General features: G+C 41.0%; 1 protein-coding gene across 2 annotated transcripts in view; it reads right to left on the bottom strand.

Moving 5' to 3' along the window:
* TESK2 (testis associated actin remodelling kinase 2) overlaps positions 1-27,635 on the bottom strand; it is a 1,590,840-nt gene that overhangs the window by 63,251 nt on the left and 1,499,954 nt on the right. The window contains exon 11 of one of the 2 annotated variants that reach the window (XR_006365853.1): positions 5,397-6,368. Coding sequence is in view for 1 of the 2 variants with exons in the window: in XM_044080241.1 (XP_043936176.1) it covers positions 5,464-6,368 (905 nt within the window). In the remaining variant the exon portion in view is untranslated. Of the gene's footprint in view, positions 1-4,538; positions 6,369-27,635 lie in introns of those variants that run through there. The other variant, XM_044080241.1, reaches the window with a different exon arrangement.

Raw genomic sequence — 27,635 nt, 5'->3', positions numbered from 1 at the left:
GGATAAAGTGGCAGCAATGTAAACTTTTTTGCCCTACCTTTCCATAGCCCTACTATCCTTATCAAAAGGCAACAGCCTGGTGGTGGGCAACAACTTAGATGACTTCTCAGAGCAGACTGACATTACAGAAAGGTAAGGAGAAGGTCATTTGTAAAGAAATTTGAAAGTCCTTAGGCATTTTATGCAATCTACCTGGCTTCTTAGGTGCAGGAGGCAGAGAATCAGGGGTTACAGATGCTGCTGAAAAGATATCCAGAATGACAGCCAGAACAGGAGAAACAGCAGATGGCTTGGAAGATTCCATCTATAGGAGCTCATATCTATTCTGAATCTCAGAGACTTGAGAACAATCCCCCTTAAAATAATTAATTGTACAAGCAACAGTATCCCCAAAGAAGAGCTCTTCCAAAGAGGAATCTGGATTTTCTTCCAGAGTCCAGATCCTCATCTGAGGAATCCATTTCTCTAGGCCTCTTGAATGGAGTGGAAGACCACGGAGGAGCAGGAAAAGAGACCCCTTGAGTCGGCTTCAAGACTGTCAAAGCATTACATAAATACACTGAGTGAAATCCTGCCATTCACACTGGGGATCCTTACTTGGGGAAATGTGTTTTGTTTTTGTTTCTTTTTTTTGTGGGATTTCTGCTTGAAGCACCCTCAGAAGGACAAACCTCTGATGTGACTTTGTAATGGTTACAGGATTCTCCTCTAAGATCTGACGAATCGTCCTCAGTCATTCGGATATAATCATCTGGGGTTCCCCCTTAATGTCAGGTACAGATGTCTGAAAAACCTCTGAGAACATGCAAGAAACCAGATCCATGCTGGCCTTCTATGGGGCAGAGAAATGTGAAGCAAACACTGGATTGCCCTCCGGGCTTTCACCAGCCTCAAGAGAGATGTATGGGGGAGGCTGGACAGCAGCCGGATTAAACCTAACATTTATGGGTGCCTTCTTGGCAGATGGCTGGCCCTTAGGACAAGAGGATTCCACCACGGCACACTGAGCCAACAACTTAAGACACTGGTTCTCCAGGTATATGGACAATGAAGAGAGATGACTATGTAGTGTCTTGGACACAAACGCCTGGCAAACAGAGTACTGTGTATGATCGGGGGAAGCACTCAAGCAACAGATACTTGTCATGATGGTCTTTATGGAGAATCTACCTCCCACACTGACATTTTCCCTTTCAGGATGACATGAACATAATAATCACACGAAAAAGAATTAAGAGAAGAAACTCCAGTGGGGCACTTACCTATAAACCTGGCTTGGTAACCAGCACAGCAGAAAGGCATTCAGACTGACATTCAACAATTGTGTTCAGACTGGTGGCAAGAAGTTCTAAGTGTGTGCATCTGTATGTCTCCTTTATGCCCTAAGCCTTGCGCAGGGAGTACACAAGTGACATACGATGCCTATAAGAATTAAACGTTTTGGTATGCTGACCGGGTGTTGGCTATCCTTGGCAGGGGATCCCTCAGGTAAAGAATACTGCAATAGTGACATGGAAGGACATGTACAAAGTATCCATCTCAACCCCAGTGAAGTAAATATTCTGAGATAAGATTACAGAGCTCCTTCCAGCTAACCCCCCCCCCCAGACTTGGAACCATGCAAGAACCTCAGGAAGGATAGCTGGAAGTGGATCTCTTGACATGGCCACAGGAACCAGTTATTCAAATAAAGGAAAACCAGGAGTCTTTCTCCTGTGAGACCACCACCATGGCCCGAACTTTGGTAAACATACTAAATGGAGAAGAAAGACCAACTGTCAGCACTGTGTACTGAAAATGGCTCTTTTACAGCAAGTCAAAACATCCTCCTGTGTTGATCCTATATGGTGATACACCAAAAGGCACCCATCTCAGGCTCCATGCAGAAGCAGGGAAAGACCCCTTCCTAATTTTGACAGCTCATATACTTGTAGAAGTTGCTGTGCCACACAATGTGATAAAACCCTCTTGTCCCCTTCAAACAAAGGATAAAGTAAGAATAGCATTATTTTTCTCTTCGTAGAGAAGGAAAACTCCCCTTGAGGAATAGGTCTAGGTCAATACATAAAAGCTCTGAAAGAAAGACTGGGTTTTTAAGGAACTTTTGATTTGGGGGAGTGGGGGGGGGGGTAGGAGCTCCACAACATGGCTGCAAAACCCACTGGTCCACTGTTATGGTCCTCCAAACTGGGGCTAATTCAGAGAGCTGTCTCCAACCAGCAGTCATACTGAATGATACCCAAGACTGCTGTGAGATTCCTCTGTTAAATTTGTCTTCTCAGAGACTTAGCAGGGGGAACTGGTAACAGGAGAACTGCCTAGTGTTGAGTACTCCATCTCTAACTGCAAAAGGACTTCTTCATGGAAAAATGGACTGTTTTTACAGTAGAGAGCCCTACAACAGAAATCATTCATGGCAGCTACCAGGTTCTCTTACAGGTTTTCAGTCAGAGTCTAACAAACAAAAGAGCAAGGAATAAACAAACACATGTTGGTAACAATAGCGTTATACATAAGCTCACCCTCAAAAAAAAAAAAAAGCCTGAACCTTTCCATTCAGAACAAACATTTCAGGTTCTGCTGCTCAAGCTGCAGTACATGCACAGTACTAATTACAGGAGTTGTGGTAAGGGTCTTCAATGGATAATCCCCAACCCCCAAATCAAGAAGCTTTGTTAGATTTACCATTTCCTATCAACAAGAGACAACGCAGACTGGTATGTCAGATAACCGAGGACCCTGACAACCACAATGATACAAGAAAAGACCCTCTTACCTACCCCATCCAAGGTGGAAAGGTGCTTTCATCTCTAGGACCTATGCTAGGCCACAACTATCACATAATACCTTGCTCTGGAATGCTTGGTTAAGAGGTCTTACTACTTTGCTGGGAGTCTGTTGAAGCCATGAGCCTTCTCGAGAGAGACAGGAGTAGAACTTGGATGCTTTCAAGCCACATATGCAATATCTGATACGACGGATGAATCCATGGATCCTTATCTTTCTTCCGCAGACATTGGCACGACTTTTTTGGAAGAGAAGGCAAAGGATCTTTAGGCACATTCACACACAAGCTAATCAGACTGAGTGTCTCTCTAAAGGAGGAATCATCTGGACAGAGGTTTCACTGACAAGTCATCATATTATTCTTGTCCATTACCATAATAAGAACCTCAGTACACTCAGACTTTTTCCTTGAGGATTCAAAAGAGCTTTTTCCTAGAGGATTCAAAAGAGAAGTGCAGCAATTTCCTGCTCCAAGAGAAAGCAAGGAACCTGAACTCAATGTAAACAGTTAGGACTGAGCAAAGTTAGACGTAAGGTGGCAGAAGAAAGGCCCCCAGTTCAGGATGAAATAACGGTAGAGCTGGTACCAGGTCATAAGATGCAGTGGTAGAACTTCATCTGTCATATCCTGCTTCCCAAGGATGTTCTGCAACTTTGCAGACATTTCCCACAAATGATCATAAAGCATTAGTAGAGTGAGGAAGCAGAGGAACCAACTCAACTCTAGTGGTAAGCCTGACTTTGATACAGGAAGATGTAAAATGAGATTCCAGTCCTCTGGGTTCAACATTTTCTTGCTCAAGCTTTTTCTTGTGGATTTTGGGTTTTACACCACCATAGGAGACCAGTCATGTTGCTGCCATGGGTGCCTGAGCATGAACTGTTCAGTGCATGGACTCTAGGGCTAACAAAGTTATTTGTTTGGGGGCATCTATCTGGCTCTCCACAGCATAATCAACTAATGGGTGTGAGCTAGATCCCTAGTGAAAAGGAACGGAGAATACAAAGCATGCTGAAATGTGGAGACCCCAAAGAGGCAGACTAAGATGAAAGAGTTTGCTGATACCAGGGCTTCTAATTTCTTGCTTTATTACTCTGACCTGGCTTCTGCATAGTTTTCCGAGAGGGACCCTGCTGCTGATTCCTGTGCTGTCCACAATTCAGCAATACCCTGCTATACGGGGTGAGGTATGGTATGCTTCTAGCTATCTGCACCCCTTTCTCCAGATGGTAAGGCAGGAGCTCTGGTAACTACTGCAGTCAATGTAGAGAAACTCTCCCAGACAAAGATGGTGCTGGTATGGATCCTGACCGGTGACTAAACTGCAGGAACATTAAGAAGGTTTATGTTTTTAGGCACTGAATGTGGGAGACTTTCCTATGGTACACATTAGAATCAAACTCATAACTCTGAACTTACAGAAATAAACTTAGAAGTGCTTTGGGCATTTAATATGGGAAACTTTTAAATATATGTTGGACTAGAGATCCTAAATATGATTAACAAACAAAAATGGGGAGTGCAAGGGTTAAGCATGCCTCCAAGTCCTTGCATGAGATGTTCTGATATGTGCAGGAAACTAAAATTCCCACATGGCAAGTGATCTATAAAATGCAAAAATTCTGTGTGGAGATCGGGATCTCAGAAGAGGAAATGCAAGCACTGCAGAAGACCTCTGAAATAACATCAACAGGGAGCCCTATAAGTACAACTGCTGTTAGCTTGTAAATGTTTTATCTATAAAATGGATGAGACTTCTATGATGGGGTGTATGGTGAAAATTTAACATCACAAATTTAAAAAAAATCTTAACCTAATATAAGAAAAAAAAGGAGCTCTTAACCCAACTGTGATTCAGCAAAACAACCTGTTTCAAACATAATAAAAGCGCATAACTGCCTTTCATCACAGTGCAAACTGGTATTCATTCACCAAGAAGCAAAAAATACTTATAGAATACATAATTAGATTTTGTCTTTCACCTATACCCTATGAAAGACAGTGCTTGAATGTTTTTACTGAGTAAAGCAATGATGCCCAATACACCCATCAGGTCTTGATTTTAACTAAAGTCAGCAGCAGCTGTGATTATGTAAAGAGGAGTTCATTCATGATAATCACCAACCATGTTATGCTCTTAGTTATACTAGCAGTATTCCAAAGTGCAACCCATTCTGCTCTACTACTTGAATAATGGCAGACAGTACACTTGAAGGCACCATGGACCACGGACTTCCTTAAAAAGTGAGCCTGTTCTTCAACGCTGCCCAAAGTCAGTAGAGGCTAAATAATTTTAAAGATGCAAGGCCCCTTACAGTGGTATGCATAAACACTCTCAGTGAAAAGGAATTGCTGTGATGCAGTTTTAAAAAATGCTCTTAATAGAGATCTTCTCATGCTGTATTATGTCTTTATGAATATCACTTGTGTTCTTAGACACACGAGAGATTTTGAAATTAAACAATCAAAACTCCTCTGGGGAACTGTTAACATTAATTTTCACACATACATACAAATGGAATTTTCGCAAGTCTGAAAAAACAAACTGCAGCTTAATGCATGCTTTTTTCTATTATACATCACATGGTTCTGAGTACAACAAAAATACCTGCAAGACAGATAACAGCCTTCATTATCTTGGCTTTGAGTTGCTGTCCTATGATTACAGCAATACATTACTCTGTGGTGTAAGCATTAAATGTAGACTTGCTGGATTCTGGGGTTACTAAATGAGATGTTCTGATCAGAAACTCTTCAGTCTCCATCTCTTCACAAGGTGACGATGCTTCAGTGTTCCCAACGGATACCCTTTCCCCTCTGCCTACTGCTGTCCTATGTTCAGTCTGTGAATCTGAGTACTTTGGTTGAGTTAGCTCTGCACTCTTCATATTTTGCTGCTCATCTACTGTACTCTCTGTGCACAAACTGTTTTCTTCTTGCACTCCTAAGAACTCTGAACAGTCCATGACCTCAAATGGCTCTACAATGGATGGGAAAGACGTCTTCCTACAAGATTTTGGTTGAAATGGTGGAATCTCAGGTACAGCATAGCTGCTACTGCAAAAGACATTCTGCTGCATCTCACTTCTAAGCTGTACAGGGTCATACCTGCCAGTGCCTGTGTAAATGGCACCAACAGCACCACACTCTTTACGTGGAAGCTCAGGAGACACTGGGAGAGACCTACATCGTCTCAAAGGAAGAAACAAGGAATCCTGCCACTCTGTGCCAAGTGTTTGTCGAAAAGGAGTTTGATAAGGAAGTATGCAGTCAGTGGACTCAGGTGACTGTAAATCAAAGACATGTGAGAAAACAGATTTGCTAGGTGTGTCAAAAAACTTGATCTTTCCTCCTTTTAGGTCCTTTCTGGCATTGAATGGGTTAACCTTACGTCCAGGCCCACCATTTGAAGTGTAATGAGGATCCCGGACATAAATTTTCCTGTTTGAGTTCCGTCCAAAAATATCAGACTGACTGCGGGATAGCCAGATGTTCCTATGAGGGCGGGGTGATTTGAGAGGTATTTTGTCATCAAGATTATCGATGGGATTTAACCGTTTAATTCCAAAGCCTTTTTCACCTGAAAGGAAAAAAAGAAAAGTCAGACGTTTTTGCTCATTAATCATACCCCCCCCCCCCCCCCAGAAACACAAAGCAATTAAAAGATGCATATTATTTTGCCCAGTTTCTTCTTATATTTTTAAGGCACTGATGTACAGTGTCATTTACTCCCCACTGTTGTTTAAAGTACAGTTGTGCGAGGTACTCAACACAAAAAGAGATGTTATTCAGTTTTGCCTTATTAGCCCTTACAAGTTCAGTTAACAGCCTGCCAAATGCCTTCAGATTTTGTTTGCCCCTAATGGCTGCTCGAGATGCTTGCCAACTGCACTGAAGCTGGGAATTGCATCCAGGCTGCAAGGGGAAGTCTACAGATTTTATGGACAAGGCCAGACTACTAACAAATTAATACTTATAAACTTGAAAGCCAAAGCACCAGATTTTCAGCAGCATGCATCAGTCACAAATCAGTCTCTGGCACCATAACCACTTGCAACACACAGGAATGTGTCCTTAAAATATAACCTTTAGAAAACGAAAGATATCAAGTGCAAAAGCTATATAACTTACAGCAATGAACATAAAAATCTCAGGTTTTCTCTTTTTAATTTCTCCAAGTCTTTTAGGTTTCTAATACCATGATGGGAATGGACCCGATTCCTAAGTCAAAGCATGATTAAAGTTCATGAAATTAGTATTGTTTCACTCTGATGTCAGCCAAAAGTGCTCTTCGCAGCACCTGCAATATGCCCAGTAATGACTCCTGCAATTCGTACTGGGTTACATGGATTGGTAACATATCTAAATATGACTGTAAATTATTTTCTTATAAGACCAGTTACTGCTACTACTACTATTGGAACTAAGTATCTTTCTTCCACATTGCTCTTGTTTTTGCCTGCAGATGCTGGTATTTTATGACTTTGTGTCTCTCTTGCAAGACAGTACTAGTCACTGGGTGTGACAAAATTTCAATGATCAATGCTACTTTTGCCTTCTTTTCTTGGACCACTCTATCTGGTTTTCTAGCATCTACCTTTTGAACTGTTGGTAATGGGTGATCCCGTGTGATATAAACTTCATCATTTTCTATGATGCTTTGTGGCTCACGCTTCCAGTGTTTTTCAGCTACTTTGATAATAATGCTTGCAGAATACCCAGTGCAACAGTCTCCCCACATTATTATGCCTTTCAGTATAATGTCCTTCTGCCATTAGCGTGTCACAACCAGCAACAAGGTGTGTGACTGTTTCCAATTCGGTTTTACAAAACCTATATTTGTCTGTTTCTCCCACATGTTCAATGGACTTTGTAAACCAGCATGTACATAGCCCACTATCTTGGGCTGCCAATATTAACCTTCCATTTCTTGGTTTGAATTTGCCTCTCCTTAACCACTCTTGTGTTCGTTCTTGATCAACATGAGGCTCTTCTAGAAGTTTTCTATAACTGCAACTATAAGTTTCTTCCACATTTCTTGCCTTCTCATCTGGTCCTTCACCTTATATTCTTTCATTTGGTTTTTTTTTTGGCACATTCAGTTGCTCTTTGGTTTTTATCTACTTCTGTTTTTTATTTCCATTCCTGCTTGATGTCGATATGTGTCTGCTAAATTAAGCAGAGAAGTCATCTTGATTTATTCTCCTCATGTTTCAAAACTTTCACTACATTTGGATCTGATGAGGGTCAATAGATGTGTGTGGAGTACCACGATTGCAGATCTTATACATGTAATCAATTTCAAGGAGGCCCATCCCTCTTACGGAATGGGGATTATATAACCTTGGTATACACTGATTTTTATAAATCCTTTGGTGAGCATGAAGCATCCTTCTTGTTTTAATATCTAATCTATCCAACACTTCTTGAGGCCAGTCAATCACTCCAAAACTGTATGTTAGGACAGGAAGAGCAAACTGATTTATAGCTTGGATCTTGCTCCTAGATGTCAATGCTGTTCTCAGGATTAATTTAAGTCTTCTAAAGTATTCCTTATGGAGTTATATTCGCATTTGTTCATGTTTTACTGCTGATCTTTCATCAATTCCCAAGTATTTATACACTCCCTCTAGCTCAAGTTCTCTTATATCACATTTTTGTCCCAAACTGAAACTGATGTGTTCCTGGTGCTGCAGTTTTCCTGCTTTAAAGGTTGCTTTTGCACATTTATCAAGACAAGCAAGCCCCCCTGCACCCCCACCCCCTACTTATATATACAAACTCCGAGATCGCAATACAGCGAGGGACCGGATCCCCACTACAGTGCAATCTGCACCACAGTGTCAAACCTTGTAACAGCGAATGCTTGCTATTGTAAGGTTCGACATTCTGGCAATCACATTTACGGTTCTGCTAAATGAGTTTCGCATGTCGATCGTGAGTGTAAGCCCCTGCAGCTGTGCTTTCAGTTTCTCATCTGATAAGATATTCAGTTTTAAATAATCGACAAAGAGAAGATGAGAAGTCATTAGAAGTTACCGTCTTCTATGAGCCAAATTGTAGCCATGGCCTAAGCTGTCAAGTAAACAGCTTAACAGATTACTGGCAAGGCAGAACAGCAACGGTGACAGAAAGTCACCCTAGAATATACCCCTTTGAATTTTTATTCCTGGGATAATAATCTGTCCTTTATCATGGCTTAATTGAAAAGTGGTCTGCCGCTGTTTCATGATTACTGTAATGTAGTCAATCAGTCTAGGGGGTATTTTATACATTAAGCACTCATCTGTGAATGTGGGATACTATCAAATGCATTTTTGTAGTCAATCCATGCCATCCTTAGATTCTTCCCCTTTTTCAGTTGTCCACTATAACTATTTAACAACAAATGATCCTTTCTTCCATATGACTTTATTTTATTGCCGTTTTGTTCTACTGCCATAATTGAGTTTTCTTCTAAATGACTATAAACTCTGTCGGCGTCAATTCCCATGTACAGTTTACACGTTGTCAGAAGGCAAGTTATTGGTCTATCATTTTTAGGGTAGTTTGCAGGTTTACTCTTAAGAGCATTGTTTTGCCTGTTGTTAGCCATTGTGGTATTTATTTTGGGTGTGCATATAAATAGTTCTTACTTATGGCTAAATCCTCATGCAAAGATGTTAATACTTTTAACCAAAAAGTACAGTTTTGTACCTACCATAAATGTAGATGTTCGAGTGCTCATACAGCTGCAGTCATTACAGATGGGTTATCCTGCCGTCAGGCGGGTCCTCGGTGGGCCGAATTCCAAAGTCTAGGTCCGGCATCGGTTGTCGTCGCTTCTTCCCTGACGTCAGTGCGGCAGGGGTATAAAAGAGGCAGCCAATGCCATTTTCTTCAGTTTTTCTTGCCCCAGATGTCAGGTGCCCCCAGAAGGAAGGCAAAACATAATATTATGCAAACATGCAATGTAGATAAATCAAAAAACAGTAGTTGCAAGCAAATACACCATAAAAGAATACCCCAAATAGGTTGTATGATAAAGGTGTTTGTCATAAGGCCTGTCCTAAGAGGGGATGGAGGGAGGGTAACCTGGACTGCAGCTGTATGAGCACTCAAACATCTACATTTATGGTAGGTACAAAACTGTACTATGTTCATTGTTCATACAGCTGCAGTCATTACAGATGGGTAGAATCCCAAAGCTAAGTAAGGGTGGTAGGCACTAAGTGGAACTAGGAGGGGCGAGAATGCCCTGCAGGACTGCTGTGGCAAAGCCCGCTCTAGATTTCGAGTATAGTGGAAGGTGGTAGTGCTTGGAGAAAGTGCGCATTGAACTCCAAGTAGCTGCTTCCAAAATGTCCTTGGTAGGGACCCCCCCTGAGGAAAGCTGCAGAGGTAGCTGTAGCCCTGGTGGAGTGGGATCTGATGTATACAGGCACAAATTTTCCATGAAATGAATAACAAAAGCGTATGCAGTGGGCTATCCATTTTGAAACTGGCTGTTTGGAAATAGCCTTTCCTTGGGCACCTGTAGCATAGGACACAAAGAGGTGCTCAGATTTCCTGAATGGCTTTGTTCTGTCCAAGTAATAATGAAGTTGTCTGTGAATGTCCAAGGAATGTAGTAGTCTCTCCCCTTTGTTCTGTAGATTTGGATAAAAGGTAGGTAAATGAATAGTCTGATTCAAAGCTACACTGGATACTACCTTTGGCATGAAGGTAGGGTTGGTTCATAAGGAAACTCTGTCCTGATGGAAAATGATGAATAGTTGCACAGCCATGAGGGCCTGTAGTTCCGAAACCCTGCGTGCTGAGGTAATAGCCAGAAGGAAGGCTGTTTTCCACGACAAGTATTGCAGCTCTGTTGAAGAAGCCGGCTCAAAGGGAGGCAGGGTCAGCTTTTCCAATACAAAGTTGAGGTCCCAAGCTGGGACTGGTGGTTTCTGTGGGGGTTTTATATTTTTTACCTCTCTGAGGAACTGCCTTAATAGAGGATGTGAGAATAAAGGAGGATCTGTATTGTATTGTGCAGAAATGGCTGAACCGTGGATCTTGATGGAGGAGAAGGAAAGGCCACTGTTTAACATCTCAGCTAGGTACTGTAAAATTTGAGATATATTTATTACCCAAGGATTCTGGCCCTTTTCTTGATTCCAGGAACAAAACTGTTTCCATTTGGTGGAGTAGACTTTTCTAGTAGAGGGTCTTCTGGCCTCCAAGATGACTATCCTATCACTCCTCAAAATTGACTGCATCAGAGTTTCCTGTTCCTTTCCTTGCTGTCCAGCTTCAAGTGAATGTTTATACTGGTTTCCTGTGGAAGGCTCCAAAATATCTTGATATGGCACCTGACCAATTGCTTCTTGTTCCACTGGTTTCCCCTTAATTTGGGCATCCATTGCTCTATTCTGTTGTGGTGCTTTCTGCATTCAGTTTTCTACACTGAATCCTTCTCTTTGCAGCAGCTCCATAACCTCAATTTCTATTTCTTTAACTTCCCCATTACTGATCTCTTTTTCTTCTTTTCCTCTTAGTCTTCTTATTTTTTGTATTGTAAAGTTTTCCATATCTGGATTCCTTTGCCTGCATTTCTCTTCAAATATCTTTGATGCTGCTTTTTTGTATTGGTTAATTTTGCTTTCTCCTTTGCATAAATATTGCACCATATTAAATCTCTTTTCCTTTCCCATGTCCATATTTCTTCTTCACATGTCTCCAGATCTTCTTGCTTTTTCTTATTCTGGGGACTCGCTCCATCATGCTGTAATGTAGTCTGTGTTATACCTTCTACATGAAATTCTTCACTTCGCAGGCACTCCATAACTTCAACTTCTGTTTCTTTAACTTCTGCCTTACTAATCTTTTCCACATTACATCTTTGTGATATTCATTTTTTTATTATGAAATTTTCCATATCTGGATGCCTTTACCTGTATTTCTCTTCAAATATCTTTGAGACTGCTTTCTCTATATTAGTCAACTTGGCTTTCTCCTTTGCATAAATATTGCAGCATATCAAATCTCTCTCTTTACTGGTGTCCGCATGAATAATTTGGCCAAGTTTTACGCCGGATGCCCTTCCTGATGCAACCCTCCCCATTTATCCGGGCTTGGGACTGGCACAAAGAAATGCACTGGCTTGTGCATCCCCAGGTGATCAAGAAGAGGAGGAGGAGTGTGAGGGCAGCACCAAGGATCAAATGGTGGAAATTGAAAAAGGGTAATTGTGAGGTGGAGTTCAGGGAAGAGTTAAGACAGGCACTGGATGGCAGTGAAGTTACCAAACAGCTGGGTAACTACAGCAGAGCTAGTAAGGGAGACGGCTAGAAAGGTGCTTGGTATGACATCTGGACAGAGGAAGGACAAGGAGACATGGTGGTGGAATAAGGAAGTACAGGAGAGTATACAGAGAAAGAGGTTGGCAAAGAAGAAGTGGGATTGTCAGAGAGATGCAGAAAGTAGACAGGAGTATAAGGAGATGAGGTGCATGGCAAAGAGAGAGGTGGTGAAGGCTAAGGATAAGGCATATGAAGAGTTGTATGAAAGGTTGGACACTAAGGAGGGAGAAAAGGACCTGTACCGATTGGCTAGACAGAGGGACCGAGCCAGGAAAGATGTGCAGCAGATAAAGGATAATGAGGGAAACATACTTACAAGTGAGGAGAGTGTGTTGAGCAGATGGAAAGAGTACTTTGAGGGGTTGATGAATGAAGAGAATGAGAGGGAGAGAAGGTTGAATGATGGGATAGTGAATCATGAAGTGCAATGGATTAACAAGAGGAAGTAAGGATAGCTATGAAGAGGATGAAGAATGGAAAGGCTGTTGGTCCAGATGACATACCTGTGGAAGCATGGAGGTGTTTAGGTGAAATGGCAGTGGAGTTTTTAACCACATTGTTTAATGAAATTTTGGAATGTGAGAGGATGCCTGAGGAATGGAGAAAGTGTTTTGGTACTGATTTTTAAGAATAAGAGTGATGTGCAGAGCTGTAGTAACTACAGAGGGATTAAACTGACCAGTCACAGCATGAAGTTATGGGAAAGAGTAGTGGAAGCTAGGTTAAGAAGGGGCGTGATGATTAGTGATCAGCAGTAAGGTTTCATGTTGGGAAAGAGCACTACAGATGCGATGTTTGCTCTGAGAGTGTTGATGGAGAAGTACAGAGAAGTACAGAAGGATCTGCGTTGTGTTTTTGTAGACTTAGAGAAAGCATGTGACAGGGTGCTTAGAGAGGAGTTGTGGTATTGTATGAGGAAGTCAGGAATGTCAGAGAAGGATGTAAGAGTGGTACAAGATATGTACGAGGGTAGTGGTACAGCGGTGAGGTCTGCGGTTGGAGTGACGAATGAGATTAAGGTGGAGGTGGGATTACATCAAGGATCAGCTCTGAGCCCTTTCTTATTGACAATGGTGATGGACAGGCCGACAGACAAGATCAGACAGGAGTCCCTGTAGACTATGAAGCTTGCAGATGACATTGTGATCTGTAGTGAGAGTAGGGAACAGGTGGAGGAGACCCTGGAGAGATGGAGATATGCTCTAGAAAGAAGAGGAATGAAGGTCAGCAAGACTAAGACAGAATATATGTGTGTGAATGAAAGGGAGGACAGAGGAATGGTGAGGGTGCAAGGAGTAGAGGTGGCAAAGGTGGATGAGTTTAAATACTTGGAATCAATAGTTCAGAGTAATGGTGAGTGTGGAAGAGAGGTGAAGAAGAGAATACAGGTAGGATGAAGTGGGTGGAGAAGAGTGTCAGTAGTGATTTGTGACAGACGAGTACCAGAAAGAGTGAAAGGGAAGGTCTACAAGAGGGTAGTTAGACCAGCTATGTTATATGGGTTGGAGACAGTGGCATTGACAAAAAGGCAGGAGTTAGAGCTGGATATGGCAGAGTTAAAGATGTTAAGATTTGCACTGTGTGTGACGAGTGTGGACAGGATTAGGAATAAGTATATTAGAGGGTCAGCCCAGGTTGGAAGGTTTGGAGACAAAGCCAGAGAGGCAAGATTACGTTGGTTTGAACATGTGCTGAGGAGGGATGCTGAGTATACTGGGAAAAAGATGCTAAGGATGAAGCTACCAGGTAACAGGAAAAGAGGAAGGCCTAAGATAAGGTTTATGGATGTGGCGAGAGAGGACATGCAGGTGGTTGGTGTGACAGAGCAAGATGCAGAGGACAGGAAGAAATGGAAACAGATGATTCACTGTGGCAACCCCTAACAGGAACAGCCGAAAGATGATGATGATCAAATCTCTCTTTCCCATGTCCAGATTTCTTTTTTTATTTTTCAAATACCTCTACGTTTTGTTTATATTTTCGCACTTCCTCAGATGCTTCTTTTTCCAAACAGATCAAAGTTTCTTGATCTATATACTATTTTTCAAAAATGTGTTGTATTAATGAATGCACATTTTTATTTGAAGCTTCTGACAGTTTTTACTTTGGAAGTATTTTTCTTTCCTCTAATTTTTCTCTTAATCATTTTGTATATCTTGTGTCTGGAAATTCTGGGCTTTTTACATAATAATAACAATACATAATTTCTTTCTTATCTTCAATACTCCACTCGGTCGTCTTTATGGCTCTTCTTTGGCCAATCAATTTTTGTGGAGTGCTACTTCCTTCTACAACAGGGGGCCATCCTCCCCCTGGGCGTGGCCTGGCCTCAATGTAGGAATGTTTCCATTTTTTTAGGATTCTACACGGTCATTTTTTCCAGTCCTGGCACCAGTGCGCCTACCAGTATTGGCCACTTATTTATCCTGGGTCTTGTGCACCCACCCATCTTTTTTGTTTTTGACTTGCTTCTGTCATATATGCTTTATAAATACAGTCTATATAGCAGTGTTGCCTTGATGAGATTTTGTGAAAAACAGGGTCCACCTCACGAAGGTACTCACCAAGACTTGAGGATGAATTCAATTTCAGCACTACTACTCTCCTTTGCTTACTGACTTTTCATCTTTCCATTATGACCCCACGTTTTCTCTGTGTGTGCAGTCTTCTTACTCTGTTTTTTTAAACAGTTCTTAATGAAAAGCCTCACACTCAGCCAGCCTTTTATTCATTTCTACTTCTGATTTTTGCAGTTTTATCATTTCATCTGAATAGCTTCTTCTATTCTTCCAGTCTTTTATTTGAGTTGTTATATTCCTTTCATTTATTTTAATCACCTCTGAGCACATCCCATTTATTTTTTCCTCTAAATTACTGAAAGCTGAAGCTTGAACAGCTTTTTTTTTTTTTTTTTTTACTGTACAGCTGCAGGACTCTTCCTAGCCAGTATTTTCTCTTCACTTTTACTTGTTGAGTTTCTTTCAGGTTCTCCAAACAACTTACTTACTGGCATCCAGGCAGTGTACTTTCTAGCCAGTAACTGAATTTTACCCAACCTGAAAAAGTCACTCTTTTCTCAGTTTCTATTTTCACACTGGAGAACTGAAATGATGCGGTTGGTCAGTGTGCAGCCAGCATGGAAGCACCAAACAGAGCTTTTTCTTTTTTTCTACTTTTATGGTCAATTTTCCATTATTTTCTCCAAATTGCTTATTTGCTGGTGTCTGGACAGTGTAATAACCAGCCAGTAACATTTTTTTGACAAAACTGATAACTTTTACTGGCTTTTTAAATAATTTCTGTTTTTACACTGGAAGAGGTCTAAATCAACATCTTGCTCAATCAACTGCCATCTTGTAAGTGATTAGTTTTGGTATCTGACCTTTAGCTTCTGCCGGCAAAATCTTTTTTTTGGCTTTCTTACTTACAAAGCTGTGAAACGTAAGAGTCCTCGAGCTTTCTGCCTCACTCCTTGTATATTTAATCTTTGCTTACCAGGAAAGTCTGACTGGCAAGACCCATTTTTACTGGAGACCCGAAGACAAAAATTCCATTTGTTTATACTGCGTTACATTTAGACATACAGTACTTACATTTATACATTCTAAGATTTTACAGACATAAAAGTTATTAAACAGAAAGCCTGTGTGTAATTTAGTGGATTGTACAGGAAGTAGTTGTGCATAAAAATTGTTTTGTCATTTCAGTGAGAGCTTGAAAGTATTCTGTTCAAGGAGAGTATTTGGAGAGCATCATATGGTGAGAACAAAGCCTTAACCTGGTGATGAGAATGTGCAGGACCAGGACTGGTTAAAATGTTGTTAAAGCAGTGCTTTAGAACTACTGAGTTTGTCAGAGTTTTGTGTGGGGATACTATTCCAGAGTTTGGCGATATATATTCAGAGTACAGCAAGTCACCCTGCGGCATTTGACTTATTTGTGAGTAGTAATAATTTGTTACTAGAACGGAGGCCCCTTGCCGGAGAGTAGGGCACATTTTTCTGGATTATGAAACAAGTGTGCTGTACTTAGTTGTGAATATGTTAGGTAGTTGTACAGTTTAATTCCTTTACCAATTAATGGCAATGGTGGGTTCTATTAAAGGACAATGGTGGCAAATTTACCTATTTTTTATAGCAGCAGGTCAGTTTCTTTCTTTGAGTATTGTTTAAGTTTGTTAGGATAGGGGCAGCGTACAGCAGAGTTGGCAGTAAGAAGATTTTCTTGCTAGAGATTTTGTTGACTAAACTATTTCCTCCACAGTCTGTTTTGCTTCCAAAAACTTCTAACCGTCCAAGAAAAAAATATTTTGAAGAAAAATGGATTTGGCATCTTGAATCAAACACCTGCTCTATTAACATCTCCTGGCTGATGGGATAAACTGGCTTCTATTTGAGTATTGTAAAACAAATGACTAATCATTTTTTACACTCTAGTGTTGCCAATTTTTAATTCTTACCCTCCTGCCCCAATTTTGTCTACTGCAGCTCTTTGTCTGGTATGACTGCATTTTATTTAATATAGATTGGTCCCTGTTGATTTCTGAAAGCCAGATTTAGAGCGTAAGCACAATGTGCTCTTTCAATTAATACATTTTGCTGTGGGACACCAGCCCAATTGCTTATTAGTACTTTCATAAATTAATACAGTCCACTCCTTCCAGTTTCTATGGTACAGCAAGAAACCTCAGCTTTTGTCTGCATGCTCTATCTTCTATTAATTTTTCAAACACGTTTTCAAGAAGCTCATTCTCCTCAATCTCAGATTTCTACTGTTATATCATCATATTTGAATAACTACTTAAAGTGTTGCATTTCTCCAGTCTTTTGCCATTCAACTTTATGTATTCCTTCACTTTATGTATGTCTCACTTATTTTAAAAAAATTATTTTCTTCCTCTGAATTACTGACAGCCATCTACCATACTAAAGCTACAACTTGAACTGCCTTGTGCTGAACAGCTGTGAGGTTGTTCCCAGACAGAGTTTTTCTTCTTTTCTAGTCAATGTTCCCTTACTTTGTTTATAGATCCAGAAGTGTATATGAGGCTAAAGCCCAGCCATGTAACCCTAATATATTCCATCAGTTATTGTGCCTTACAGATTATTTTAAGGAAAGTATGCAAGTTACAACATGACTTAAAGGTTGCCTCTGTCCATCAGAGAGGCAGGTGTCAGACCAGGAGTGAACTTCCAATTTCCCAGCCACTTGTCCTGGTTGTACTTGAATAGGGTTAGGGAAGGGCTCTGCTTCACATGGATAAGAAGCTTATTCCAAAGAATGGGGATTCTCTTGAGATACATACCTATCCCTACAACATGTTCTATTTAAGTCGCCAGCAAAGTTCAACTCCTTCGACTTTAGTAGTTCTGCTACTGTTCGTTTTGTGGACATGCAAAAGTTCCATCAGAGCAGGATCCAAGGGTGCCTTGTATGCTAGGCATAAACCGCTCTTAACTTGTAGGAAACAGAGTACAGAGATAGGGCCTTGAGGTAATCTGCACAGGAGATTGTATTTATGCCCTGTAATCTTTTGAAGAACTTCTGTGGACGTTCCAGTTGCTGCATGTTCCTGGTCTGGTACATACTGAAGAGGGAGTTATACTTAATGATGGCTCTGCTGAGGGCTGAGCACAGTGGCACTGTGACTTCTGTCTGCTTTTAAGGGTTTTTCAATGAGGTCGCCAGCTTCCCAGAATGTAATATGCACTTTTTGACATCAAGTTTTAAGCTGTGGCTTTGGCAACAGTCATTTGTCTATGTTCGACCATTCTATAAGATGTCAGTATCTTGGGGGGAGGGGTTTCAATGACTGCTCATAGATTGCAATCAGCTGCAAACTTGGTAAGCCAGAGGCCCTTGACTTCTGAAAAACAGATACCAAAGAGCGGACCCAGCACAGAGCCCTGAGGGACTCCACTGGTGACTGACCTAGCCTCTTTGTGGAAGTGGTCTCTCCAATCTTACCTTGCTGGGTCACGTGTGTGTGCCAAGCTGGTTATCCAGCAAGTTACATAAGGGTTGATGCCTAATTCCTTGAGTCTGTTTACAATGCCTGAGTGAGACAGTGTATCGAATGTCTTAGCTAGGTCAAGGTAGGTAGTATTCAGCATTCTGCCTTCATCCATTGCCTTGGTGACATTCTCACAGTTGTTCTCTGGGTTCAGTAGCCATGACCTGCATTTCAAAAACAAAATGGATTGGGTCCAGTGTCTGAAGGTTTCCTATGTCATTGTTATTCATTTCTATTATAACTCTCTCTTTCTATGACTTTGCATATGAGCCTAGTCGGATTAATGAGTCTGGTTCCCAGGATCCATTGATGGTCTGTCCTTGTGTGGAAGGATGATCACTGCAGTCTTCCATTTCTGTGGCACAAAGTCTGTGCAAAGGTTATGGTTGAAAAGTCACTCCAGTGGCACTGATAGGTCACATTTCAGGCTATTTAGGAGACATCCTAGGATATTACTGCGGCCTATCAAAACTGTATTCCTGGCCTTAGAGAGCATATCTAAGACCTAATCCCTACTGACAGCTGGAGGGGTTATGTTAGATGTTATTTTCTATGGGTTGCTGGAAGTGAGAAGAGAGTAAAGTTGGAGCTTAATTTGTCAGCCAAAAGATTTGCTTTATCTCCCGGTTCTGCAAATATGGCTCCATTTGCGAAAAGTTCTGCACACTGTTGTGTGCTGCCGTTGAGGTTTTGGACATAGATAAAGAAAGCCTTACGGTCGTCTTTGGTCTGGGATGCTATCTTTAACTTAAAATTTGCTTTCTTGGACTTAATTAGTCCTCCTAGTTGTTAGTTGTATACTCAGTTTGATGAGAGAGTTATCTTATTTGGTATTACACTTCTTAATTTCAGCTATCACTTTTTTCTTTTGTTGTAAAACCTGTTTAATTTTGGATTCCACCAGGGTGTTTTTTTTTTTTTTTTTTTTAGTTTTGGGCTTATTTCTGGTAGGCAGAGAAGCATCTATCCAATCACTGACATGGCTGTACACAGGTTCTGTGAGCAATTCCACACAGGCTGCTGTGTTATCTAGTTTTGGAAGGGCCTGGCATTTTGACAGGTTATCACTTAATAAAAGGTAGTTTTAAAACACAGCCTGTTCTAACTGGTACAGGATTTGCTGGGGTTATAGAATTGATTCTTATTTTGAAGGAGACTGATTTATGGTTTGACCTTATGAGACAGGACATGATACTTGGGGGTAGGGTGAGTTGCAGCATTCTACCATATTTGTGAGTACTAGGTCCAATATGTTTGTACCTCTAGCTGCTTCTTGCTAGTATGCAGGCAGTGTAACAACTACCCAGTAACATAATTTTGCCCGAATGTATAACTTTTACTGGCTTTTTAAACAATTTCTCAATTTTTACACTGTTGCTCAATCAATCGCTATCTTGCATGTGGTTTGTTTCTGCATTTGACCATTAGCTTTCCCACTTTAACACAGTTTTCTATGCATTGCTTGTAACTTGATCACATATGAAACTCCCTAATACAATTCCAGTTGCACACATGACTGTACAGGGTTCTTGTGAATGATTCTGTATAGGCAACATGTTGCAAAAAAAACTGGCAAAACACAATAAAGTAAAAAAACAAAAACACAGTGTTCAAAGGTTTATTAGTACCAAACAAGCATCTGGTACCTCAGCCTTTCGCCTTCAAGGATCCCTGAAGGCAGATGCTTGTTTGGTACTAATAAACCTTTGAACACAGTCTGTGTTTTTGTTTTTTTTAGGCAACATGTGTTCCCTGAGGTTTTTTTTTGGTGGTGGGGGCTTGAAATTTTGTCAGGGTGCCAGTTAGAAAGAAGCTTGCCTTGGAATAATTTTTGAAAATTCCAGGGTGTCCCAAGTTTAATTTCAAATGAGACAACTTTATGGTCTGACCTGTCTTGTGATGACAATACAATCTTTGTGGGGGGGTTGCAACATTCCCGTATGCTGGTGGGGACTATGTCTAGGATGTTAGCATCAGTAGTGGGTGTACAGACTACCTGGTCCAAGGTATTTTTGTTTACAAAGTCTAGGAATCTCTGGGCCTACATATTAGAGGTTGTATATGATTCCCAGTTTATAGTGGGATAGTTAAAGCTGCCCATGAATATGGCAATGGGTTGAATGGAGGGTGTCTATACAGGTTTAAGTATGTGATATGAGGTTTCCTGGGTCACACAGTCACAGCAGGAAATCTACCTAAACATTACTCTAAAATTGAACTCCAAGCAGTTAGCTACCCCTTCCCACTAGAGTCATTCCTGTTGGTATCATGGACCAACACTTCAACACAACTTCTCTAGCCAGCATAACTAAGATGGCTATCTTGAGATAGTGCAAGTACAGTCCCATGCTGTCTGACAGGCATCTATTACTCAAATAGCATAACACAGTATGTGAGACATGTACATATATAATACCCTTGGAGACAAAAATCTCATACAAAATAAGCTCAGACTCCAAAATCATCAGCAGTACATCACACACCACTCCAAGGCCATCACAATAAACATAATCCGTCACATGCCAAACTTTTACAATTTTAATTTGCCTAAACCTCAAAGGCGTCAAAACACAATACATGCATAAAGCACACTCAGCTTCCTCACATAGCACAAGGAGTCAAAAGTCACAGATGTTGAGCCCAAAAGGCAGGCATCAACTCCACCCAAACATTTTTGTTATAGGTGACTCCATTGTAAGACATACAGATGTGCCTGTTACCAGGCTGAGCAAGGAAAAATATATGTAAGCTATCTGGTGCCAGAATGTGTCAGATCACACATGCACTCAAGTTCTTGAGCAACAAGTATCAGTATAACTCTGTCATAGTTCATGACTATGTTAATGACTTCATGTGTACCTCCTTGGACTATATGAAGAGTGACATGATGGAGCTTTCAGACTACGTCCAAGGCAGGTATGAGCCTAGCGTTAAGCAGCAGTCTACCTTCTCAAAGGATGATGCATCAATAGGAACAAAAAATAATGGACTTCAATAACTGGCTTAGTTTTGGAATCATTCAAAGAGGGTCCAATATTTATCATCCTGGATATGATCGACAGATAATGCTACTGCCAGGGATGCCTGCACCTGTCCCTCTTGGGTTTTAATTATTAGCAAAGACATTGCCCAACCCCAGAGTGCCTTTTTTAGGCAATGCCAACCTGATAATCCTACCAACGTAATGAAACAAGCAAATGAAAATATAAAGATGTTTCTCATCAATGCTATGAGCCTGAACAAGAAACTCCACGCCCTAGAAGCCTATCTCACCCTAGAAGACACTGATGTCGGTGCAGTGACCAAGACATGGTTTAAAAACAGCAGAGAGCACTCCGGTTGTGCAGGGCTATAACGCCTTCCACACACTTACACCAACTACTGCAGGAGGGAAATAATGGAGCTGTCTCAATCTACATCCAGAAGAGAATCACATCAATGCTGGTACAGCAGCATGATGCACTACAGCTTCTTCATGTCCAAATAACCATCAGAAAGATCCTGTACCTTATATTAGCTTGCTACAGAACTCCCTCTATGGCAAAAGAAAGCCACAACGGTTATCTACAGTGTAGAGCAATATGTGTGTGTATATATACCTTTAAGAGGCTGTCCAAAGGTTTGCACAAGTGTATAAACACTGAGCATGTGTAAGCTAGACTGCCATTTTGTAGTAAGCCGTTGAGATGTAAGCATGTATGCATGTAAGGTCTGTTTACCAGTTCGTTTGTATTTTATGATGCTGCTATCAATCCTGATGTGTTTCTACGTATTAAAGCATCTAAATGAACCCCCCCCCTGCCTGCTTATCATATGTGTTAGAGAAGGATGAGTGACATTGTGTCAGAAGTGGGATGTCTGAAGGGCATGAAGTTAGAGGCGGCATGGCTAAAACGACTTAAGGCACTTGCTTGGAACTGGTGGAAAATAGAAGAGTGAATCATCCCTAAAATGTGCATACTTCACAAAACAGGTCAGAAACAAATTTCAGGTATTAAAACTTGCTCAGCACTATTTCATTTTCGCAAAATATGAAACGAGGCATACAGAATATTGTTAATGACATTCACATTAGCCGAAATGCACAAAATTGATAAAAAATCAGGGGCGGCTCGTGGCATAGGGCTGCCGGACTGCAGCCCCCTCAAAAAGAAAAAAGAAAAAAGAAATGAAAAATAAAAAAATATTTTTTAAAATTAGCGGACTTCTGCATGCGCATAGACCGAGTCCCGGCTTATCGGTCTATGCATGCTCAAAACAGCCAGCCGTCCCATAGGGGGACACAAGGAGCGTCTGTGCACTTTTACAGTGCACAGACCCGACAGGATTATGGGACGCGTCCGGACTGCAAGAGGAGCAGCAGGGACTCGGGACAGTGCCTTAGGGATCTCGTCGGCGTCGGGAAGGAGCATGTGGATCTCGCGGGTCTTCAGTATTGCGCGGGAAGGATGTATGTACGGACGTTAACTCTGGATGTATTCAGGTAAGGTGCCTTTCAATTTACAATGTTTATTTTTCTTTTTATTTGTGTGTATGGTGCTTGTGCTTTACTGGAGTTTAGTTTGTGTATGGTGCTTGTGCTTTACTGGAGTGTGTGTGTGTGTGTGTGTGTGTGTGTGTGTGTGTGTGTGTGTGTGTGTGTGTGTGTGTGTGTGTGTGTGTGTGTGTGTGTGTGAAAATGCCCCAGGTGCTTATGGTGGTGTGGTAGGGAATGCCTCAGGCTTGAACCCTGTACCCTGTATGCAGGTGTTAAAGACTTGAGTTCCCTACCCACCACCATTATAAAATTTCAGATTTTTACCTCATATTTGATCTGATCTGTTCCTCATAATATCTGTGGTTTGTAAATGTTGCAATGCTTGATATTTGATGGTGTAGTAGTAGCATTGTTGCCTCACAGCTGCAGGTTCTTGGGTTTGATTCTTGGCTGGGGTTCCTTCTTTGTGGGGTCTGTATCTTCTCCCTGTGTTTGTGTGGGTTTGCTTTTGTGCCCTCCCATGTTACAAAGACATGTCTGCATTATTTCTTCCTGGGCCTCCGCTGAAAATTTGTTTATTTGTTCCAAGTCAGACTGTCCTGATTAAAAATGTTAAATAAAATTGATAGGCATTTGAATTTCAGACTTAAGGGTTTCTGAATGTTTAAGTCCTCGGCTATTTGATGGTGCAGTGGTAGTATTGTTGCCTCACAGCTATAGGTTTTCTGGTTTGATTCTTGGTTGGGGTGGCTTCTACCAATTAATGGCAATGGTGGGTTCTATTAAAGGACAATGGTGGCAAATTTACCTATTTTTTATAGCAGCAGGTCAGTTTCTTTCTTTGAGTATTGTTTAAGTTTGTTAGGATAGGGGCAGCGTACAGCAGAGTTGGCAGTAAGAAGATTTTCTTGCTAGAGATTTTGTTGACTAAACTATTTCCTCCACAGTCTGTTTTGCTTCCAAAAACTTCTAACCGTCCAAGAAAAAAATATTTTGAAGAAAAATGGATTTGGCATCTTGAATCAAACACCTGCTCTATTAACATCTCCTGGCTGATGGGATAAACTGGCTTCTATTTGAGTATTGTAAAACAAATGACTAATCATTTTTTACACTCTAGTGTTGCCAATTTTTAATTCTTACCCTCCTGCCCCAATTTTGTCTACTGCAGCTCTTTGTCTGGTATGACTGCATTTTATTTAATATAGATTGGTCCCTGTTGATTTCTGAAAGCCAGATTTAGAGCGTAAGCACAATGTGCTCTTTCAATTAATACATTTTGCTGTGGGACACCAGCCCAATTGCTTATTAGTACTTTCATAAATTAATACAGTCCACTCCTTCCAGTTTCTATGGTACAGCAAGAAACCTCAGCTTTTGTCTGCATGCTCTATCTTCTATTAATTTTTCAAACACGTTTTCAAGAAGCTCATTCTCCTCAATCTCAGATTTCTACTGTTATATCATCATATTTGAATAACTACTTAAAGTGTTGCATTTCTCCAGTCTTTTGCCATTCAACTTTATGTATTCCTTCACTTTATGTATGTCTCACTTATTTTAAAAAAATTATTTTCTTCCTCTGAATTACTGACAGCCATCTACCATACTAAAGCTACAACTTGAACTGCCTTGTGCTGAACAGCTGTGAGGTTGTTCCCAGACAGAGTTTTTTCTTCTTTTCTAGTCAATGTTCCCTTACTTTGTTTATAGATCCAGAAGTGTATATGAGGCTAAAGCCCAGCCATGTAACCCTAATATATTCCATCAGTTATTGTGCCTTACAGATTATTTTAAGGAAAGTATGCAAGTTACAACATGACTTAAAGGTTGCCTCTGTCCATCAGAGAGGCAGGTGTCAGACCAGGAGTGAACTTCCAATTTCCCAGCCACTTGTCCTGGTTGTACTTGAATAGGGTTAGGGAAGGGCTCTGCTTCACATGGATAAGAAGCTTATTCCAAAGAATGGGGATTCTCTTGAGATACATACCTATCCCTACAACATGTTCTATTTAAGTCGCCAGCAAAGTTCAACTCCTTCGACTTTAGTAGTTCTGCTACTGTTCGCTTTGTGGACATGCAAAGTTCCATCAGAGCAGGATCCAAGGGTGCCTTGTATGCTAGGCATAAACCGCTCTTAACTTGTAGGAAACAGAGTACAGAGATAGGGCCTTGAGGTAATCTGCACAGGAGATTGTATTTATGCCCTGTAATCTTTTGAAGAACTTCTGTGGGCGTTCCAGTTGCTGCATGTTCCTGGTCTGGTACATACTGAAGAGGGAGTTATACTTAATGATGGCTCTGCTGAGGGCTGAGCACAGTGGCACTGTGACTTCTGTCTGCTTTTAAGGGTTTTTCAATGAGGTCGCCAGCTTCCCAGAATGTAATATGCACTTTTTGACATCAAGTTTTAAGCTGTGGCTTTGGCAACAGTCATTTGTCTATGTTCGACCATTCTATAAGATGTCAGTATCTTGGGGGGAGGGGTTTCAATGACTGCTCATAGATTGCAATCAGCTGCAAACTTGGTAAGCCAGAGGCCCTTGACTTCTGAAAAACAGATACCAAAGAGCGGACCCAGCACAGAGCCCTGAGGGACTCCACTGGTGACTGACCTAGCCTCTTTGTGGAAGTGGTCTCTCCAATCTTACCTTGCTGGGTCACGTGTGTGTGCCAAGCTGGTTATCCAGCAAGTTACATAAGGGTTGATGCCTAATTCCTTGAGTCTGTTTACAATGCCTGAGTGAGACAGTGTATCGAATGTCTTAGCTAGGTCAAGGTAGGTAGTATTCAGCATTCTGCCTTCATCCATTGCCTTGGTGACATTCTCACAGTTGTTCTCTGGGTTCAGTAGCCATGACCTGCATTTCAAAAAAACAAAATGGATTGGGTCCAGTGTCTGAAGGTTTCCTATGTCATTGTTATTCATTTCTATTATAACTCTCTCTTTCTATGACTTTGCATATGAGCCTAGTCGGATTAATGAGTCTGGTTCCCAGGATCCATTGATGGTCTGTCCTTGTGTGGAAGGATGATCACTGCAGTCTTCCATTTCTGTGGCACAAAGTCTGTGCAAAGGTTATGGTTGAAAAGTCACTCCAGTGGCACTGATAGGTCACATTTCAGGCTATTTAGGAGACATCCTAGGATATTACTGCGGCCTATCAAAACTGTATTCCTGGCCTTAGAGAGCATATCTAAGACCTAATCCCTACTGACAGCTGGAGGGGTTATGTTAGATGTTATTTTCTATGGGTTGCTGGAAGTGAGAAGAGAGTAAAGTTGGAGCTTAATTTGTCAGCCAAAAGATTTGCTTTATCTCCCGGTTCTGCAAATATGGCTCCATTTGCGAAAAGTTCTGCACACTGTTGTGTGCTGCCGTTGAGGTTTTGGACATAGATAAAGAAAGCCTTACGGTCGCCTTTGGTCTGGGATGCTATCTTTAACTTAAAATTTGCTTTCTTGGACTTAATTAGTCCTCCTAGTTGTTAGTTGTATACTCAGTTTGATGAGAGAGTTATCTTATTTGGTATTACACTTCTTAATTTCAGCTATCACTTTTCTTTTGTTGTAAAACCTGTTTAATTTTGGATTCCACCAGGGTGTTTTTTTAGTTTTGGGCTTATTTCTGGTAGGCAGAGAAGCATCTATCCAATCACTGACATGGCTGTACACAGGTTCTGTGAGCAATTCCACACAGGCTGCTGTGTTATCTAGTTTTGGAAGGGCCTGGCATTTTGACAGGTTATCACTTAATAAAGGTAGTTTTAAAACACAGCCTGTTCTAACTGGTACAGGATTTGCTGGGGTTATAGAATTGATTCTTATTTTGAAGGAGACTGATTTATGGTTTGACCTTATGAGACAGGACATGATACTTGGGGGTAGGGTGAGTTGCAGCATTCTACCATATTTGTGAGTACTAGGTCCAATATGTTTGTACCTCTAGCTGCTTCTTGCTAGTATGCAGGCAGTGTAACAACTACCCAGTAACATAATTTTGCCCGAATGTATAACTTTTACTGGCTTTTTAAACAATTTCTCAATTTTTACACTGTTGCTCAATCAATCGCTATCTTGCATGTGGTTTGTTTCTGCATTTGACCATTAGCTTTCCCACTTTAACACAGTTTTCTATGCATTGCTTGTAACTTGATCACATATGAAACTCCCTAATACAATTCCAGTTGCACACATGACTGTACAGGGTTCTTGTGAATGATTCTGTATAGGCAACATGTTGCAAAAAAAACTGGCAAAACACAATAAAGTAAAAAAACAAAAACACAGTGTTCAAAGGTTTATTAGTACCAAACAAGCATCTGGTACCTCAGCCTTTCGCCTTCAAGGATCCCTGAAGGCAGATGCTTGTTTGGTACTAATAAACCTTTGAACACAGTCTGTGTTTTTGTTTTTTTTAGGCAACATGTGTTCCCTGAGGTTTTTTTTTGGTGGTGGGGGCTTGAAATTTTGTCAGGGTGCCAGTTAGAAAGAAGCTTGCCTTGGAATAATTTTTGAAAATTCCAGGGTGTCCCAAGTTTAATTTCAAATGAGACAACTTTATGGTCTGACCTGTCTTGTGATGACAATACAATCTTTGTGGGGGGGTTGCAACATTCCCGTATGCTGGTGGGGACTATGTCTAGGATGTTAGCATCAGTAGTGGGTGTACAGACTACCTGGTCCAAGGTATTTTTGTTTACAAAGTCTAGGAATCTCTGGGCCTACATATTAGAGGTTGTATATGATTCCCAGTTTATAGTGGGATAGTTAAAGCTGCCCATGAATATGGCAATGGGTTGAATGGAGGGTGTCTATACAGGTTTAAGTATGTGATATGAGGTTTCCTGGGTCACACAGTCACAGCAGGAAATCTACCTAAACATTACTCTAAAATTGAACTCCAAGCAGTTAGCTACCCCTTCCCACTAGAGTCATTCCTGTTGGTATCATGGACCAACACTTCAACACAACTTCTCTAGCCAGCATAACTAAGATGGCTATCTTGAGATAGTGCAAGTACAGTCCCATGCT

The sequence above is a fragment of the Protopterus annectens genome, chromosome 8.part0, assembly GCF_019279795.1.
Source record: "Protopterus annectens isolate FY-2018-M chromosome 8.part0, PAN1.0, whole genome shotgun sequence".
Lineage (NCBI taxonomy): Eukaryota > Metazoa > Chordata > Ceratodontiformes > Protopteridae > Protopterus > Protopterus annectens.
This window is presented reverse-complemented; position numbering and strand designations above follow the sequence as displayed.